This window comes from Symphodus melops (genome assembly GCF_947650265.1).
Source record: "Symphodus melops genome assembly, chromosome: 22".
Lineage (NCBI taxonomy): Eukaryota > Metazoa > Chordata > Actinopteri > Labriformes > Labridae > Symphodus > Symphodus melops.
The window spans coordinates 5,895,807-5,913,253 of record NC_136712.1 but is presented as its reverse complement, the minus strand read 5'-3'; the positions used below and the strand labels follow the sequence as shown (position 1 = coordinate 5,913,253).

The 17,447-nt window shown below is 39.3% G+C and overlaps 2 protein-coding genes across 9 annotated transcripts in view; both read left to right on the top strand.

Annotated features, from left to right (window-relative positions):
• Positions 1–7,300, top strand: part of pcloa (piccolo presynaptic cytomatrix protein a) — a 54,441-nt gene extending 47,141 nt beyond the window's left edge. For all 4 annotated transcript variants that reach the window (XM_079335328.1, XM_079335327.1, XM_079335326.1 and 1 more), the window contains 5 exons: positions 820–961; positions 1,082–1,143; positions 2,757–2,891; positions 3,865–4,010; positions 4,281–7,300. In XM_079335328.1, coding sequence (XP_079191454.1) covers positions 820–961; positions 1,082–1,143; positions 2,757–2,891; positions 3,865–4,010; positions 4,281–4,424 — 629 coding nt within the window. In that variant the 3' untranslated portion in view covers positions 4,425–7,300. The remainder of the gene's footprint in view (positions 1–819; positions 962–1,081; positions 1,144–2,756; positions 2,892–3,864; positions 4,011–4,280) is intronic.
• A 2,231-nt stretch (positions 7,301–9,531) lies between these two features.
• Positions 9,532–17,447, top strand: part of cacna2d1a (calcium channel, voltage-dependent, alpha 2/delta subunit 1a) — an 83,634-nt gene continuing 75,718 nt past the window's right edge. For 3 of the 5 annotated variants that reach the window (XM_079335122.1, XM_079335120.1, XM_079335121.1), the window contains exon 1: positions 16,123–16,417. In XM_079335122.1, coding sequence (XP_079191248.1) covers positions 16,338–16,417 — 80 coding nt within the window. In that variant the 5' untranslated portion in view covers positions 16,123–16,337. Of the gene's footprint in view, positions 9,566–9,805; positions 9,852–12,762; positions 12,847–14,366; positions 14,477–16,122; positions 16,418–17,447 lie in introns of those variants that run through there. The other 2 variants (XM_079335123.1, XM_079335124.1) reach the window with 2 other exon arrangements.

Genomic DNA, 17,447 nt, shown 5'->3' with positions numbered 1-17,447 from the left:
TGAATGTATCAGAGCGTCGTGTGAGTCAACACTGCCACATCCGCTGTGTCATGACTCCCACATAGCTTCATCGGACTGGTGTTATTGAGCTTTTTTGCGATCCGACGACGACGCGTTGGGAGGCCTGAAAAGAAAAAGGTGTCGACATGGATTCTGCCTCTGCACCAACATTGCATCTCACATCATTCATGCTCGATTTGTGGAAATAAAGTGTTGCTATGTCAAAATGTTGAAAAAGTGTAATTATTTTTTTTAAAGGAAAACATCTCAAACGTGCCGCATATAAACCGCTTTTTAAAAAAAAAAAAAAAAAAAAAAAAAAAAAAAGTTCCACTCATACAGTAAACATCTTTTAAAACCCTCCAGACCACATGCAACTAAATAATTTTTTTAACAAAACTAAAGTCTAGACTAAGATGTGATTTCAATGAATAGGTCATTTAGTAAACTAACGATGTCTTTGTGCCTCTTGTTTAGCTTGCATAAACATCTAAATGTTATATTTCTCTGGTTTTGTTTGTCTCATGTTGAAGCTCTGTCTGTCAGATATATTTGTCCTGTCTTCATCTAACAGAAAGTTTCCAAATGTGTTCACGTGCTTCCTTTTAGTGAGTACTTCAATCCTGTATTTTAGTTACCTCTCCTTCTAACTGCGACATTATTTATTTGAAGGACTAAGTTGATTATGATGGATTAGAGTAGCTGCAGATATTATCTGATGCTTCTTGGCTCTTGGTTTTTATCTTTTTGGACCGGGCAGAGGTGCAATTTTTCTTCCTGTCTCTTTGTCGTGATGGGTGTGGTTGTGTCTCTGCGCAGCTCGGTCCAGCTACAGATCCAGCGATGCCCCGGTCACTGCAGCCTCATTGGACAGCGGTTTAAGTGGCAGTGCCTACAGCCTATTGGACGAGGAAGGAGAGGCAAACGAGGTGGACAGCGCCATCTTCCAGGTGCCTCGATTGTAAGTCAGCTTGTTTAGTTTTTAACCTTTTTAAAGGTCACAGTGGAACAGTTGTGATGTTTCATGGATGTGAACTTTCATCATTAACACGGTTTTTTTTCCCTTCTTCTTTTTTTTTAGTGGGAAGATCCCAAACGGTACAGATGTGATGAAAACATCAATGGGACACGGTGAAATGGAAGGTTAGACAAACTGTACATTTAGAGTTTTGTGTTTTATCACGTCCGACGTTTCGGGATATAAAGGTCAGCACTGTTTGAAGCGAGGAGAGTGTCCAGTGCACTAACTAATGCTGGGGTGCCGTGCAGTATCTGTGCGTGCACCAACATGACTGAACAGCACCCTGTTTACCCCTTTTTTTGCCAAACCAATTACGTTTATTGAACTTACATTAACTTTTCATACCGCTGGTTATTATTTTGTATCTTTAAAAAGCACCAAAACAGACTCGCAATATTTAAACCCTTTTATTCTTTGAGGACTCAAAATGAAGATGTTTGTCCAAAGCCACAATTTAAATTATCAACTGAAGAAAGTGTGTTAACTTGAAGTGCAGCTCTTTGCATCCATTTTTACTAAAGGGTTCCTTCAGAGGCATTTTAAAGCTATACTGACAATGCTGACTTTTTGCTCCACTTGATCAATTTTGATAAATCTAGAAACACAAAGAGTTGGAGCTAAGGCAGACCTAAAGCTTCTTGGCAAACAGTCCCCACATGTAGGGGCTATGGAAGTATATTACTAGTAATTAATGTGTATTTATATATATTTTTGTCTTTTCGTTTTTTATAGAGACAGACCTTTACAAAAACATCAAAAAAGAATACAGGCTGTTCACATGCTTTGTATAAAATAAAAAGGCTGAATGATTGTCTGTTTATCCTTCATGTTTGATTGACTTTTCAGCTTGTAGGAATTAAAATGTTTACAGACGTCGTTCCCATAATTTGAGGTCCCTTTAAAGTGATTTGGATCAGCCCTGCTGACTTTTCCTCCTGCCTTCATGATGTGCTAAGTTATGTGTCAAGTGAGGGTGACTCATCCAGGATGTTAGGCTGGTCATAAAAGGCTAGAAGGACCTTCGGTGTGTTACCTCACACATTCACGACAACATGTGACGCTGAAGTTTATTGATTGATGATCAAACAAATGAACACATTCTTTCTTATTCATGTCTTTTCTTTATCCTCTTTATGCTCTGCCCACGTTTGCCTTTAGTCTTTTTGTGTTGTTCTGAGTCTCTCTTCTATTCACACACACACACACACACACACACACACACACACACACACTCACACTCCAATTGACTGTTGATGACCGGGCTTTCAAAACTTTCTGCTTTATTCAGTTGCTACGGAAACCAGAAACCAGTTAGAGCCTCATCTAACTTCCCTCTTCCTTTCTGATTGAACAAATGAATATGATGACTGGCAAGCCCAATTTAAAACGAGTCATCATGGGAGTGAGAAGACGCTCATGGGGGTGAGCGGGTTGTCCCCCTGAATCCAGGGTTCAAAACTCTCCTCTTGCCATCTCTAGACACTGAACACCAAATGTATCCCTATGCTCAGGTACCACCCTGCACGGAAGCCTACAGCTAAGAGCTCGATACATTTAGCTGTTCATTTTTTACTTTTGGTGTCCAGCAGAGGGCAGTCATGCATTGAAAAAAAAATCTTAATTTCAGCCATCAAGTGACAGAGAAAGCCTCCACTTTTAGGAGCTGTGTAATGAACTAACACCAGTATGTTGCTATGTTATACTGATTCATTGGTGCATGTTTTTGTGTGTTCAGGTAAGTCCCAGGTGATGGGGGAGATAAAGATCGCTCTGAAGAAGGAGATGAAGACAGAGGGTGAGCACCTGGTCCTTGAGATTCTTCAGTGTCGCAACATCACCTACAAATTCAAGTCTCCAGACCACCTGCCAGGTAACGGATAACTTTATTCCATTTAAATGACACATGTAATTCCTATTTTGTGACCGCTTGGATGAGGCCCACACGGACACTTGTTTCAAAAAAAAAATGTCATTGTCAGTCTGACATTCTGCAAAATCCCTGCTGCAGAACCAAAGATGTCATGATAATTTTTTCCTCCATTCTGCTTCTATCCAGTGGATTATAAGAGCAGAATTAATGGATACATATCAAACACTTTCCCTTTCAAATATGTGTTTAAAAGTTGGTGCACAATATAATTAAAGTCAAACCTTGAGAAAAAGCAATCATAGTTTCTTTACAGGATTCTTTTACATAGTTTTTTTTACATTGTATTAAACTTAAAGTAAATCATTTAAAATAGAATATATATACACTTTACAGTCGTGTCTCCAGGCAGCAAAATCAGACTCCTCTTCCCTCCATGAAAGGCAGATTGTCGCCCACCTCGCCTCCTCTTCTAATACACCCTCTACACAAGCTGCCTGCCACTTGTGTGATTTGCATTCGCCTCCAGATGGGCTCTGCACGCAAAGCTCGATTTCTAAGGATAGTCTCAGGCATGCATTGTTTAGCAGGCTATCATTGCATTAGCACATGATCGTTGGCTTTTTTCATCTGGGACGATGTCCTCAAGCAGCTTTGGGTGTTTGCATGAATATTTAGAGTTTCTCAATAAGAGGCCCTGGTTTGCTCAGATAGACAGCTCGGCTGTCACCCTCTAGTGGTCAACTGCAGAAAGATAGAACGCTTGACTCATCTCCGATCTGGAGCCTCAACAACTCGTTTTTGTTGTTTCTTATGTAAGTGATTTTCAGTAGATCAGTCTCAAAGTTGCTCAGTTGAAATTAAAAATGATAAACACGGCTAACATTGCAAAATCAACATGCATAATGCATAAGGTGTACGTGGTTTGCTGTCTGTTTACACTTCTAAATGTGTGTGTGTGTGTTTGTTTCCTTAGATCTTTACGTGAAGCTCTATGTGGTGAACATTGCCACCCAGAAAAGGATCATCAAAAAGAAGACCAGAGTGTGTCGTCATGACCGGGAGCCATCTTTTAACGAAACGTTCCGTTTCTGTATGAACCCGGCCGGACACGCTCTACAGGTATAGCTCCCTTTTCTTTTTTCTTTCATTTGTAAAAAGATGTTCATCTCAGTGCTAAAAGCATGCGCCCCATATACAGAGGCCATGCTGTAGTCCTTGTCACAGCGGATAAAGGGTTTGAACCCAACCGTAGCTCTTTCTTCAGCTGGCCTAGCCAATATAAGCTAATATACCTATTCCTTTACTCACAGATCAGTCGTGTGTTTATCAGGTGGATTACTTTAAAAACTCACTGAAATAACATTCTCCTCCCTGTCCCTCTTAAACCAGCTCTTCCTGGTGTCTAATGGTGGTAAATTTGTGAAGAAGACCCTGATCGGGGAGGCCTACGTGTGGCTGGACAAAGTCGACTTACGCAAGCGGGTGGTGAGTTGGCACAAGCTGCTCGCCAGTACCGCCCAGATCCACTCGTAGAAGACCAGACTCAACGTTAAAAAGAGACATCTGGGACACTTTAGTTCAACATGTGTACCTTAGATCCACTCTTACTGAGTTGGGAAATTTGACAAAAATATCTCATTCTTCAGTCTTTATTTCAGGGCTTCGAATAGGTTGAGTTTTTGGTGGATGCTTATATTTTGTAGAGGCATCTCTGATGATTTCTGTCATGCAGGAATTATGGGGGAAGTAGTTCTGTGTTTACAGAAGCAAAAAAAAAAAAAAAAAAGTTTACTGGAAGTACAGTGTACAATAGTGTGGCAAAGGCTGGGGAGAACACAGGTGCTGAGTTAGGAGGTGGAGCACGGAAACAACCAGGTATTACACACTTTATTCACACAAACTCACACACACACACACAATCCACTCAGAACAGACATTTAGACTCTACAGGGAAAGGACACACTTGGAAGATTCTTATTTATTTTATTTAGATGTTTTATCCATGAACACATTTGACTCCTTGCTTTATTCTGACCGCAGAGTTTTATTCATTTACAAAGCATTTTGGAAAAGAAATAATGAAGACTCCGTTACGGAGACCTCGTATTTATTTTTGTATTAAGAAAAAAAAACATAGAATTCTATTATTTGAAGTTTCCTTAATTATTGCAGTACTTAAAAACTCAATCCTAAGCGAGCATAGTATATTTTATAACACGCTACTTAGCACTCCAGAAGGATAAAACAACGTCAGCATGCATGACTTCATTCGCTTTAGACACTTTTGTTTTTCTCCCTAAGTGTATACTGATGATGAGGATCTATATTGATATACATATTAAATTGGACACTATATATTGTGCGCATGAGTGTACCTATTTGGAATGCAGTGCCACCAATCACCTCTAAGGTTCACTGTGTATATAGTGAAGTGTGATAGCTGGATATTAAATATAATATATAGATAAATATATAGATATCTTTATCACTGACAATCGAGTCTCCATGATTGTGATAGAGGTTTTATTTACCCACAATGCCCCTTTTAGAATGTTTCCCCATATGAGATTGAAGTATTTATTTACATTTCAGCATCATCCTGTATATCTGTGCTATTTCTTCCCGACAGCCCTTTTGTGTTATTTTGCACTTTTTCTGCTAAGAATGTAAAACTGCCATCAACATCTTTCTGAGAAATGAATCACCTCAGAATTTATTTTTTTCACCTGAAGTGATGGAAAGTAAAAAAAAAAAAAAAAAGTGACAACATCAGGAAATTATATTATACTGAACAAAAATCACGACGCGTCTGAAATTATCCATCAAAGTTCAAAGATGCAACAATGCTAAGCTAGCATGCTGACGTTTTATCCCAGCTGTTTTCCTTCATTAATGTCGTTAATATTCTCTGAAAAAATATAAATACTCCCTTGAATTTGAAATGTGTTCGTTTTTAAAATTGACTGTGTCAAGAGAGAGAGAGAGAGAGAGAGAGAGAGGTCATACAGTGGTTGAGAGGCAGGAGAGCCGATTTAGTGAAACTACTCGAGGGATTCCTATGCAACATCTACTGTGTGAAGGTGGTACCTCTATCCTGACCGGCCAGAAGTTTGACCCTGTGTGGAAGAGGAAACATTCAATCTAATGTCCGTTTTGCACTGCTGTGTTTTCATGCTGTTTATGAGAAGTTTTTATTTCAAGTGTTATTTTGTACTTCTATATCACTCTTTATTTATTATTGCCTGTGATACTAATTCATTATGTTGTATTATATTTGTTTACAGTACATATCAGTTGTACATAAAACGATGAGACATTATGTTTTTATACACGATGTAGTGCTTGTTTACAACGTTTAGAGGGCCTGAAACTCAGAGAACCAACTTTTTTTGCCCTTGCACGAACACACACAAAAGAAACAACACGCACATATCCTGAATCTCACCGTTTACAATGGAGGAAGAAAAATCACTTTCATATTCAAGTAATTTCCATCTCATTATGCACCCTCTTTTTGATTCTGCGTATGACAAAATGACCAAAATAGACAACATTGTAATCAATGGATGTTAACACAACTGATCGTCGTTTTATGCTCAGTGTTTTTTTTTAAATTTTGCTTCATTTTTGATCCCATGTGCTTGTGTATGTGTGTTGTATCCTCATACAAATCCCATGCATGTCATTGGCTCTAAAGCCTATCTCTTCTTTGGAGTGCTGTCTGTCTAAAGATAACAGGTTTTAAAATCTCTCAAAGAGTTACACACACAAAGACACACACGCGCACACACACAGCTGACATCCCTCTATTCCCAACCTTGTACATATATAGCTTTTTATACTGGGGTTTGGGGAGCAATATGTCTTCTAGCAGACAAAAAAAGGTGTGTCATAGAGGTAAAAGGACTTTTTTTCTCTCACGATCAATGTACAGAGGACGGACTGGGGGAAGCAGTGAGAGTCTGTCTATAGGGACCCACATTTACCCGACCCTTACACAAACACTAAAGGTTTACCAGAGTCTACCTTCACAGAAGTCTATCTTAAAAACTCAAGCAGTTGCAGGAGAATTTCAATGTGCTCACACTGGATGTTGCATGTTTTGTTGGTGGTTCATACTATTTTTGTGTCCAGATATTATTAAAGAAAATACTAAGATTGAGGTAGAGAGAGATATAGAACAAAATGTTTTAGAGGGAGGAGAAAATACAATTATTCAAGATGTATGCTGACTGTACAAAGATTATGCTTGTAAAACCTGTCTGGTTTTTCATTTGTAAGTAAACAGAAAAAAAATCTAATGTCTTGGTTTTGTGATTGTATACAGGAGGTATTGATAAATTATGCAAATTGTGCTGTAAAATTGGCTGTTGCCCCATGTCTAAATATTAAATATCAGTACAAATGAAGTGTTGTTGTGTATTGATTTACTCTGTGGTGCACACTTGATTACATCATTGGTATATTTGGAGAAAGGTGACTGAGTTTGGGCTACCTTTTATGCTTTTTCTTTGTTTTCTTTTTACAGCTGGGTCCAGTTATTCCAAAATGTATTTTTTTTAAATGAAGAATGATCAGCTTTACTTGCTTGGGATGTTTTTTTCTTTTTTCATTTTATGCTTTTATTGAGAGATGGGACAGTGTATAGAGTCAGAAATTAGGAAGAGTACTAAATGTGCTCATCATTTGAAGATGTAATAATCTGATGAATTTGTTTGGGTCATTTTAGGAGGGTCCACACAACGTGCCAACCAAGATGTAAAATATCAGTATATATTATACAACCACTAGATGGCGGCATGTGCTTTGATTTGAGCATTTCTATGTTACGTACGCCAGCAAATTAAAAGTATCTGCATTAAATAATCCTGCCTGTAGGGGGAGTAAGAGAACCAATTAGCAGAGTCAATTATCTGTTTATTAATTTAATTCACCCTCTGTCAAAAACAGGTGAGCAAAGTTCTCATGGAAAAGATAGATTGGGTGGCGAAATGCAGTTTCTTAGTTTGTGCAGTTTTATTGTCAGAGACTGTTTAAGAGCCATACACAGGCTGTTTAAAGACATCACAGACATATATGTGTCCTGTACTCACCACCTGATACCGCCTGCTTGTTTACTGTAATTTTTTTTTTTTTTTTTAAAGAGTTAGAAAGATGTTATGGAGACACACCAGCTGAGCTACCACCTCAGATCTCAGGTAAAATTATTCTAAAGTGAAACCAATTCATGTAGGCTAATCCGATTTGTATTGAATCCTGGTTGATTATCTGATGTAGCCTAATAATAACCTTTGCATGGACACCTGTTGCCGATACCATAAATGGCTGTGATAACTGTATGGCTTCACAAGTAGCAATGAGTCTCAGCTGCACTTTTAAATAGAATAATGAGTTCAAATATAGAAGAGCACGGGGGGTTTGCCAAGAGCTACACCAGAAAGTCTGACCCCTCATCTCGTAGCCTGGTATTTAGATTTTCACAAAACATAACATATCTTGAAAAAGAGTTACATGGGCACCTTTCTGCCAGATACAACAGTTTTATCTCCATTACACCTGTTCTCCCTCTTCTCATTTTTATGTGTCCCCTTGTTGTCTTTCATGTTCACCCTCTCAACCCCTTTTCAACACTCCCGCCTCTCCCCTTCTCTTTCTGATGCATCCCTCAGATCCTTCACTTCTAAAGATGTGTTTGTTCCTCTCTTTTGCCTTTCAAAGACGTGGCCTGCGTCAGACAGGGGCCTGAAATATGCCCTGCGTCTCTGAATCACTGAACAGTGAGGCTGATCAAACCGACAGAAATGTGGTGAGGCCACATCAGGCGACATTGCCGGGCGCATCAGCTTATCCTCAGTCAAATAGAGTTCACACACCGATCAAACATGGCTCTTCTCTAAGGGAACATTCTATTTATTGGCTGTTGTCATTCAGTGAGGCGTTGTTTCTTGTTACAAAAGTGATAACACTGCATAAGAAATGTGACTTATTAGTGAAAATTAATCTTTTTTGGTACTTTGTAATTCCGCCAACCATCTGGCTAAATTTATGGCAGCATTTTTCTGTTTGATGGCTCATACCTCACTTTGAAATCTCAGCAACTTTAAGATTTTTTTGTTTAATGATAGTTAGCCTACAGATGATCGTGGGAACCTGGAAGATGAAGACTTGACCTTTTTTCTCTAGAGCCACAGATAAAAAGCAAATGGGTTTTAAAGAAAAAGCTTTGGGTTTTAATCCCATACGCGGCCTTTATGTGTGAAGTGTTCCGACTCTCTACCCCTGAAGCACGACTAAACCCTGATTTTGACCCACTGAGACAGTGGAAAGGATATCAACTCTTGCAGGTAAGCACAAGGCGGCACAATGGTGTTGTAGCAAGAAACACCAGGTGTAGGGTTCAAACAGTGCCAAACAGGGTCTTTACTTGTGGAGCTGAAGAGTTCAGGATCTCTCCCACTGGAGCATGAGCGGAGACAGTGAGGTCTTTTTCACAGCGTGTTTAAGTATGCTGGTGTAACAGAGTTAGAATAACCCTCTGTTGAACTTCTACCAAGTGATATTTCTATATTTTTTATGTTGTTTTGTTGCCGCCTGGTGGTTAAATAGCCCAAGTGTAAGGTCCCTAACTGGCCACCATAGGTACCTCAGTAAAGCAAATCTCCCCTGAGCAGAAGGTGTGTTTGTGTGTAGTTCTGCTGCAATCAACATGTCTGTTCAACGTTTTAAAACTGCTCCAAAAACGTCAGATTTGACTTTGAGCTCGTTTTGAATTCAATCTGATAAGTCACCACCTAGGTGTAGAAATGTTTCTTTTATTTTACAGTTGCAGATTGTTAACATGCAGAGCTAATGCTAGTTAGCTGCTTGTAGCCATAATGCTCTCTTACATGCACCTGTGTTTTTTTGTTATACAGGTGTGACTCCCACAGTCGTGTGCTGTGCTTTTGATCCATACACCAGGTAGGCACAGTTTTATATCATAGTGTTACATAAAAAGGTTAGCTGTAAATTCATGTTGTTTGTATAAGAAGCTATGAAATGCATTCCATTGATGGTTCCATATTGAAATTTGGTGTGGTTATATACAGATACAAATTGAAAATGCTATTTTTTTGGTCCAAATTCCTCTGTACGATCACTTGTTAAAAAATGATACTCTTGAGTAAAAGGAAATCTGTCTTGAGCCGAAGAGCCCCTTCATAATCCAGAAGAAAATAACAACTGGTATGTTGATAAAATATAAAAAAACCCATTTGATATCCCTACACTGTCACAGAGAGACCTGTTCAACAGGACAGAAACCATCTGGTTTGATGCTTTGATGACCGCAAGGCTTTTTTCCTGTTGGGCTAAATGAGCTCTCCTGCTTCAATGTGGACATCTGGAAAAGTCCAGGCACAGACAGGGATGTGCCGTCATTGCAGTGAATGATGTTAGTGTCCTGATATTAGATAAGTTCAGAATCTTGAAATATAAATGTGTATTGAGCTTCGGCCTTCAGGGCAGCCTGGTAAATGTCAGACGATAAAGCTGTACATGAAGTCTGGATAGAGTTGATACTTTTGAGTCAGAAAGTACATACATGCATACATTAAAGGACAAAACATTCATCAGAGCCATCTTTAAGAGTGAACTTCTGCACTTGATGCTTAAGCGAAGGCAATACTTTGTATCATGTCACAATTGACCGTATTGACACGGTTAGCTAAAAAATCTCTACCATGTAAATATGGCTTAACTAAAGTATCTACATGATAAAACACACTGATAACAGAAATGCTAATTGTTTTAAACTAAAACAATATTTTACAAGTGCAAAATCATTGAATAAACGGTTAAACCCTTCATATCCAATAACCTTGAATACACCCCGAAACCTTCGTCCTGTCATTGGATGCCCATTTCACCCTGAGGCCCCCTTCACTGGGCCATAACTTCTCCTCCTGACAGAAAAGCTTTCACTAATAGTAATGTGATAAGTCAGTGCACAGAGAGGACTCAGGCTGCCCCTGTCCAGAGTGAGACATCATATCACACACATTCGACATCACTCTCTCACTAAGTCAAGGAGGCACGACCATGCAGACTATCACCAAGGAGGAGACTGTGGTGCAAGTGAACAGATGGGGTTTTATGTGGTGACCTACGAAACCTGTAGGTGTCATTGTTCATGACGATTAGTCGAAGACAAAGGTGACCAATAGGGACTAAGAATTTTCAAAAGCACACGGTAAAAAGCTTTACATCATGTGAGAGGTCAACATTTTATAATGGCTTTATTTGTTTACATGAAGTTACGTAAGAATGCAGAAACTACTTTTCATAAGTATGTTGGCTAACAGGTGGTGAAATTAAATTCTCAAAACCCCTACAACAAACAGAGACCAGGCAGATGACTGCCCTGGCTTACAATTCTGTCAACGTAGCATGCATCATCCTCACTTATTTCATACCAGAGCTTCAGTGTAGAATATTCTGCCATTTAACTAGACTATTAAATGATGTTCTTTTTAAGTTTAGTTAAGAGAACGGACTGATGACTGTAGTGCTTTTAAAGTAATGTCCTAACCATACCTTTACTACATAAAATATGAGAAATAATTTTAATATCAATTAACATGATACATACTCCTGTACGGACTTTAAACTATGAAAAATGGATGTTGCGTTAGTGACATCACCCATTGTTTTCTGAAAAGACATTTTGAAGCCTTACAATGTCTGCAGCCATATTTGAAAAGCTTTCTCTAGAAACATGCAAAGAGGAAGAGCTGTGCTGTACATTGTTTACCCTCATGGGGATTCCTCAGCTTTAGCAGCGAGGCTCTTTTGCAGCTTCGCGTCATTTTTTAACACTGAAGGTTGCTGTTTACTAAGGATCCTAAATGCCACTCGTTTCTCCATGCCCAAATCTCCTGATAGGATTGGTTTCCTATCAGGAAGTCTTCTCACTTAACAGTTAGATCAATGCAGAATGCAACTGTTGTATGAGTTGTGTTTCCTGCAGGGGGGAAAGGAACATTTCAGGCTAACGCAAGCTATTTGTACTCAGGCAGCTTTTTGAGTCTTGTACTTAAGGGCTCACTATAATCAACATTAATGTGTTTGTCTTGCAAGTTAGTGAAAAATATGAGAGGATGTGACAGTGACATTTAAACTCACAAGACAGATTAGACAGATGCCTCATCATGTTGTATCACGTCATGTGACTCTGGCTGTTCTCCAAATGCTTACAACCTTCGTTTTCCCGTTTTGTCAGCATCGAGAAGAGTAAGCATAAAAATCAAAGATGATCAAAAATGTGGAGTTGGCTGAAAATAAGTGAACCCTCTATGTATTATTTTCTTGACTTTAAAGTAAATTTTAAGTAAGTTTTTAAATTCCATTAAAGTGAAATGTACAGGCCTTTCCCCTAAAATGTGTTTCAGCCAGCTGCTACAGTTTTTTCTGTGATCTCTTGTCTTTTTGGGAGCTTAAAGTGTTTTGGCTTCACTTTCGTTGTGCTATCATAGTGTCCAGCTTTTGTATCGTCTATGGTTAACACTAATTATAGCTTAGAGGGTAATGTTAAAAGTAAAGAGGATGATTTCAAGGTTTTTTAAAGGGAAACTTGTATAAAATACTTTTTTGTCTGTTGGTGCATATAAAAAGACTCAATATACTATAAACAGTCAATGATGAAAAGTCATAAAAGAAATGTGTTTTACATTTAAAGTGTTCACGAGTAAGCCCCTCTTGACTTTCATCTAGGCTTTTTAGAGACACTCATTACACTGAGTATTCATCTCTCTTGTCCTGCCCTCTCTGTGCTGCTCCCATTGTGAACACACACTCGTACCATGTATTCGCTCAATGGCTGGGAAAACAACAGCCTCGCAGCTTGCTCGTGAGGAGTCTGTGTGGAGACAGCGAGGGGGGTTGCTAGGCAACGGCAGCCGGGAAATTCCCTCGACAGGTGGGTGGGGTCTGGAACTGGTGATAGAGGCCACACCTGCTGCCTGCCACACACACACACACACACAAACACACGCACATGCACGCACACATTCTTAATTCACTCTGAATCACAACATTTACATCAGCCCCCCTATCACTCTCTATTACACACACACTTTGCTCTCCTGATTTAGCCTCTTTTGTTGCTCTTTTCTGTAAACATGACCTGAAGCTAACTTTGCCTTTATGGTCAACAGGTTCAAATTAAAGAGCAGTCATCCACATTACTGACAAGAAGAAGACCTGTACAAAAGTAAAATCTAATAGGCCAAACAAAAACAACTTTTTTCATATTGTGTCCAACTGTAACCAACCTTATTTGTCAATTCTCACTCTTGCTAAATATGCTGGATTCCATATGATCAGTGGTCATTTTAATGCATGTACAAACATTTTTTTTTTTAAATCCTACTTTATTTTAGCAACATTTTTAATCCTGCATTCTATGACCATTTGAACCCTTCACTTTTTGCATGTCAAATAAACATGATTGTAATTTATAGTTTAAAAAAAGGGTTTCATTTCACTGGGGTCCAAGGTTAAAGTATTAAAAGTGCACATATCCTTTTACGTTTTAAAAGGGAAGGCAATGCATAAGCGCTTGAAACCTGAATTATCTATAATGGCCACAAGGGGGACAATCAAAAAAGATATAAAGTTAAAAAGCCTGAGAAAACAGCCCTTCTTCTAAATTGATTTATAAATGTATATATATATAGAAATTTCCTGTTTACACCTCCAGTAAATACAGACCAATATCAACATTCATATAATTTCAATTATTCTGCAATCTAGTGAAAGTATCGGTCCAAATTGCAGTCTCCTTTTAGCTCTGTTTTTCTCTTCACCAACGTCTGGTGAAAAGCTTCACTTTTAAACCCCTGAAAGCTTCTCTATGTTAGTCAGCTAGTTTTCTTATTTGATCAGTCTACTGATTCTCAGAGTATCTGTTTGAGAGAGGAGTGGCTGTAAACAAAAATGTTAATGGTTAGGGCTGCACAATGGAAACAATGTGCAAAAAACCCCCACACAAAAACACTTAGAGAAAAAGCACAGGGGAACTGCAGATATTGGTGACGTACAATATATTCCTGGTTTTGTCTCAATGAATGACCCCTGTAACATTACACATTGTTTATCTAACCATGACACAAAAATACTGACAAGGACAGATTTATACCAAATTATTAGTCACAAACTTGTGAGTAATCATGTATGAGAAGTGGATATGTTTAGTTCAACAAACTAATCTTTGTGAAAATCCAAGATAATCCTGTTCAGGGTGGTCTTATTTGCATTTCTTATGCAAAAACAGTAGCAGCATAAAGGATTTGAGTTGGTTGTTTCTCTTGCTCTATATTTGTGGATAATTTGCTTTTTTTAATTTAGCAAATGAATTTTATCGATTTTTCTTTTTCTTTTCGAGCTGATCAGCTCCTCCTTGCTTCTCTGCAAACACTCTCCTCTTCCTCACCTCAGAGCCCTGCCTGGCAAGAGGCCCCCGGAGGAGCAGCTCGTGTAAGAGTTATAGTGAAACCTGAGTGATGGGAAGCACATCAGATCTATCTCTGCGGTTCATATAGTAGCAGGTGAGCAACACTTTGACTTGTTGGCCTGCTGTGACCGACCTCCATGGAGTAAAAGTGAACCTTAAATGCATGCACATATCCTTATTCAAACTGCACACAAACAAGTAGGCACAAATTCCAGTCAGGAATAATAACTTTAGGGTTCCATAATAAGAGAAAAGCTCCGAGGAAATTAGTCAGAGATGAGTTTAGTATCAGACCAAGGCTCTTTGGAGATAAAACTCATTAGAAAGTACTGTGTATTCTTCTGGTATTTACTCTGATGATAGTCCCAGCAAAGGGAAATGTCACTTTATATTAAGTTTGCCTCAGCCCCTTGGAGCATGAGGAATTTTATTATCACATCTCTGCATAAGCGGAGGCACTGACTGCACTGTTGCAAATTAAATGAAGGCTTATAATGATATAAATAATAAAACAGAGATGCTTTATTAGATGACAGTGTTCCTTGAGTTTTCTAAGTGATGTGTGTTTGAATCTGATTAAGAAAGCAGTCAGGATGAGGGCCTGGAAGCACTTACATGGCTACTCGTGACCTGACAGTTATCCTTGTTTGGACCCAGCTCACACCTGTGGTTTGAGTTTGTAGCCTTGTAATCAAGATTTCTGAGTAAAGTCAACAAAGCCTGTATCGTTCTTTGAAATACAGACTTCATTCATAAGCAGAAGTGACTGTAGACTCCAGGGCCTGTTTTCACAAACAGTCTAAGAATAATCTCAGAGACATGTAACATGATCAGCTACGTTTCTTTTTAAGTAGGCTACATTTTGTTTGAAGCTCTACCAATGCAATGAATAATGCATGAATGCAGAGTTTTGTATGTTAAGAGATATAGACCTAACACACTTAAACACAACTTAATCTGCCTTGTATTATCTGGTGTTTGCCTTGTGGTGAAAAATAAGCTGGAGGTCACAGGCAGTTAAGGGGAGACCTGCCCATGAACGTGTGGGAAAAGTCCAGACATCAGACACAGAGAAGTGGCTGCATGGTGTTAAGTGGTGTTAGGCGATGTTTGTGCCAAGTGTGCAGTGACAGGACTCCAGCAAGGACAAAGACATGTCCATTCGTTGCAAGTGGTTGTGGGTAGACAGGGCGTCCAGAACACCAACAAGAAAATACACTGTAAAAAATGTCTCGCATTAACGAGATCAATATGATGTCAAATAGTGTCGCAGTTTTTTATTTATTTTTATTTATTAGATGAGAAGTGAAAACAGGCGAGTGGAATTCATTAGTAAACCGTTTCTCCAACTTTTAAAGATGTTCACTAAAATACTTTGGCAACATGTGACGACTTTGTCCAAATGTGTATCCATCGTGTGAGACTGTTCCAATAAAAGAATTGAAAGTAACCTTTCACAAGAACAGAAATCACACTTAATACCACTTCCTTTCAGGTTTAACCAGAACAATCTCAGTGTTTTGTGAACGTCTTGTTTTTTTTACAGTGTGCGAAGTGGCACCGCTCTGCCGGCCTGGCTGAAGCTCTAAATGCGCCCTCCCCCTTTTCTGCTTTTATTTTTGACACACGCCGTAGACGTGCCCTAATATCCCATCGCAGTTTGAGACACACACACTCGCGCGCGCACACACACACCCTCGCGCGCACACACTCGCGCGCGCGCGCACACGACTGAAGCACACACTCCTCAACTCCACCGATGGGGGGCACGTACAGTAGATACCAGATGAGATTTGTTTCCAAACGCGCACCGATGGCGGTGTGAGGCGTTTGGCTGAGAAGTACGCGCGGCTCTGTGGATTAGTGAATCTTTTGGCTTTTTTTTCTTTTTTTGTTGTTGTTGACGCTTTCTTCCTCTGGTCCTGGATCCTGTTTAAGAGGACATAAACAAAGCTATGGATTACTCCGTGTGCTTACTTTTACTCTTGGCAACCATTTCATCTGTGTCGACCGGACAATTCCCATCAGAGCAGATGTGAGTACAGCTTCAAAAACAGCCTGTTGGCTTCTCAAAGTCTTGGATCATGTGCTGCGTGTCTGAAATAACAGCCATACTCTTTCTTTTCAAGTCAGGGTGCATTTTTTTGATAGTATGAGGTGCGATTAAAGAATGGATGACTGTGATTTCAACGTGTAAACATGATCCTCTTAAGCAGCAGAAACAGAAAGCCCTCCCTCCGCCTGTATATTGATGAGGAGTGCACATTACTTCTAATACAACTTCACCTCTTGAAACAGGATCTTTAAAGCTACTGTCTATTTGCTGCTATACAGAGCAGCAGGGTGACATGTGGCTGGCTGTCAAATAAATCCTCCTCGGAGGGTGTCAGAGGTCTGGACGTGGAAGCAGAGGATCCCAAACTTTTCCTGGAGCATCTCTAAACACTCAAATAGATCATAGATTTAGATTTCTGTTGAAAGATCCACATTAAGGAAGACTAATCAGACTTAGTGTATCAGTAGGCTGCAGGACTGTTTCAGAGATCATTAGAGTAAATGGAGAACAGCTGCTCCGCTGATCAGAACAGTTTGGCCAAAGTAAAACAATCTTTTCAACAGCAGCAACAGTTTTGATGATTTTTAATTATTTATGTTAATATTTTAGATCAAAAAGGCCACTGGTCCCAACTTATGACATGTAGTTGAGATGTTTTTAATGTCAGTGTCTTTATCAGACAAAGATGCAATAAAAAAGAGCCGTGGTGGATATTTTCAACACTTCTCGAGGAGTTTTCTGACCAAACCTGTTTGATTAATACTTCACTTCAATTAGTAGACATGTCTTGCGTGTACTTCCACTTATCATCTGCCAAAGTCTCAGTATGTCTGCTGCAAGCTGTCTTCATGCCCCGCAGGATGGGATCATGGTCTTGAAATAAAGCAGGGCTATCGCTCACGCTGTCGAAATCTGCCTCCTAACCTCTACAGAGCGCCACATAAATAGAAGCAACAGATGATATATCATCAGTCCCAGCAATGCAGCTCCTAAATGAAACAAACGTAGG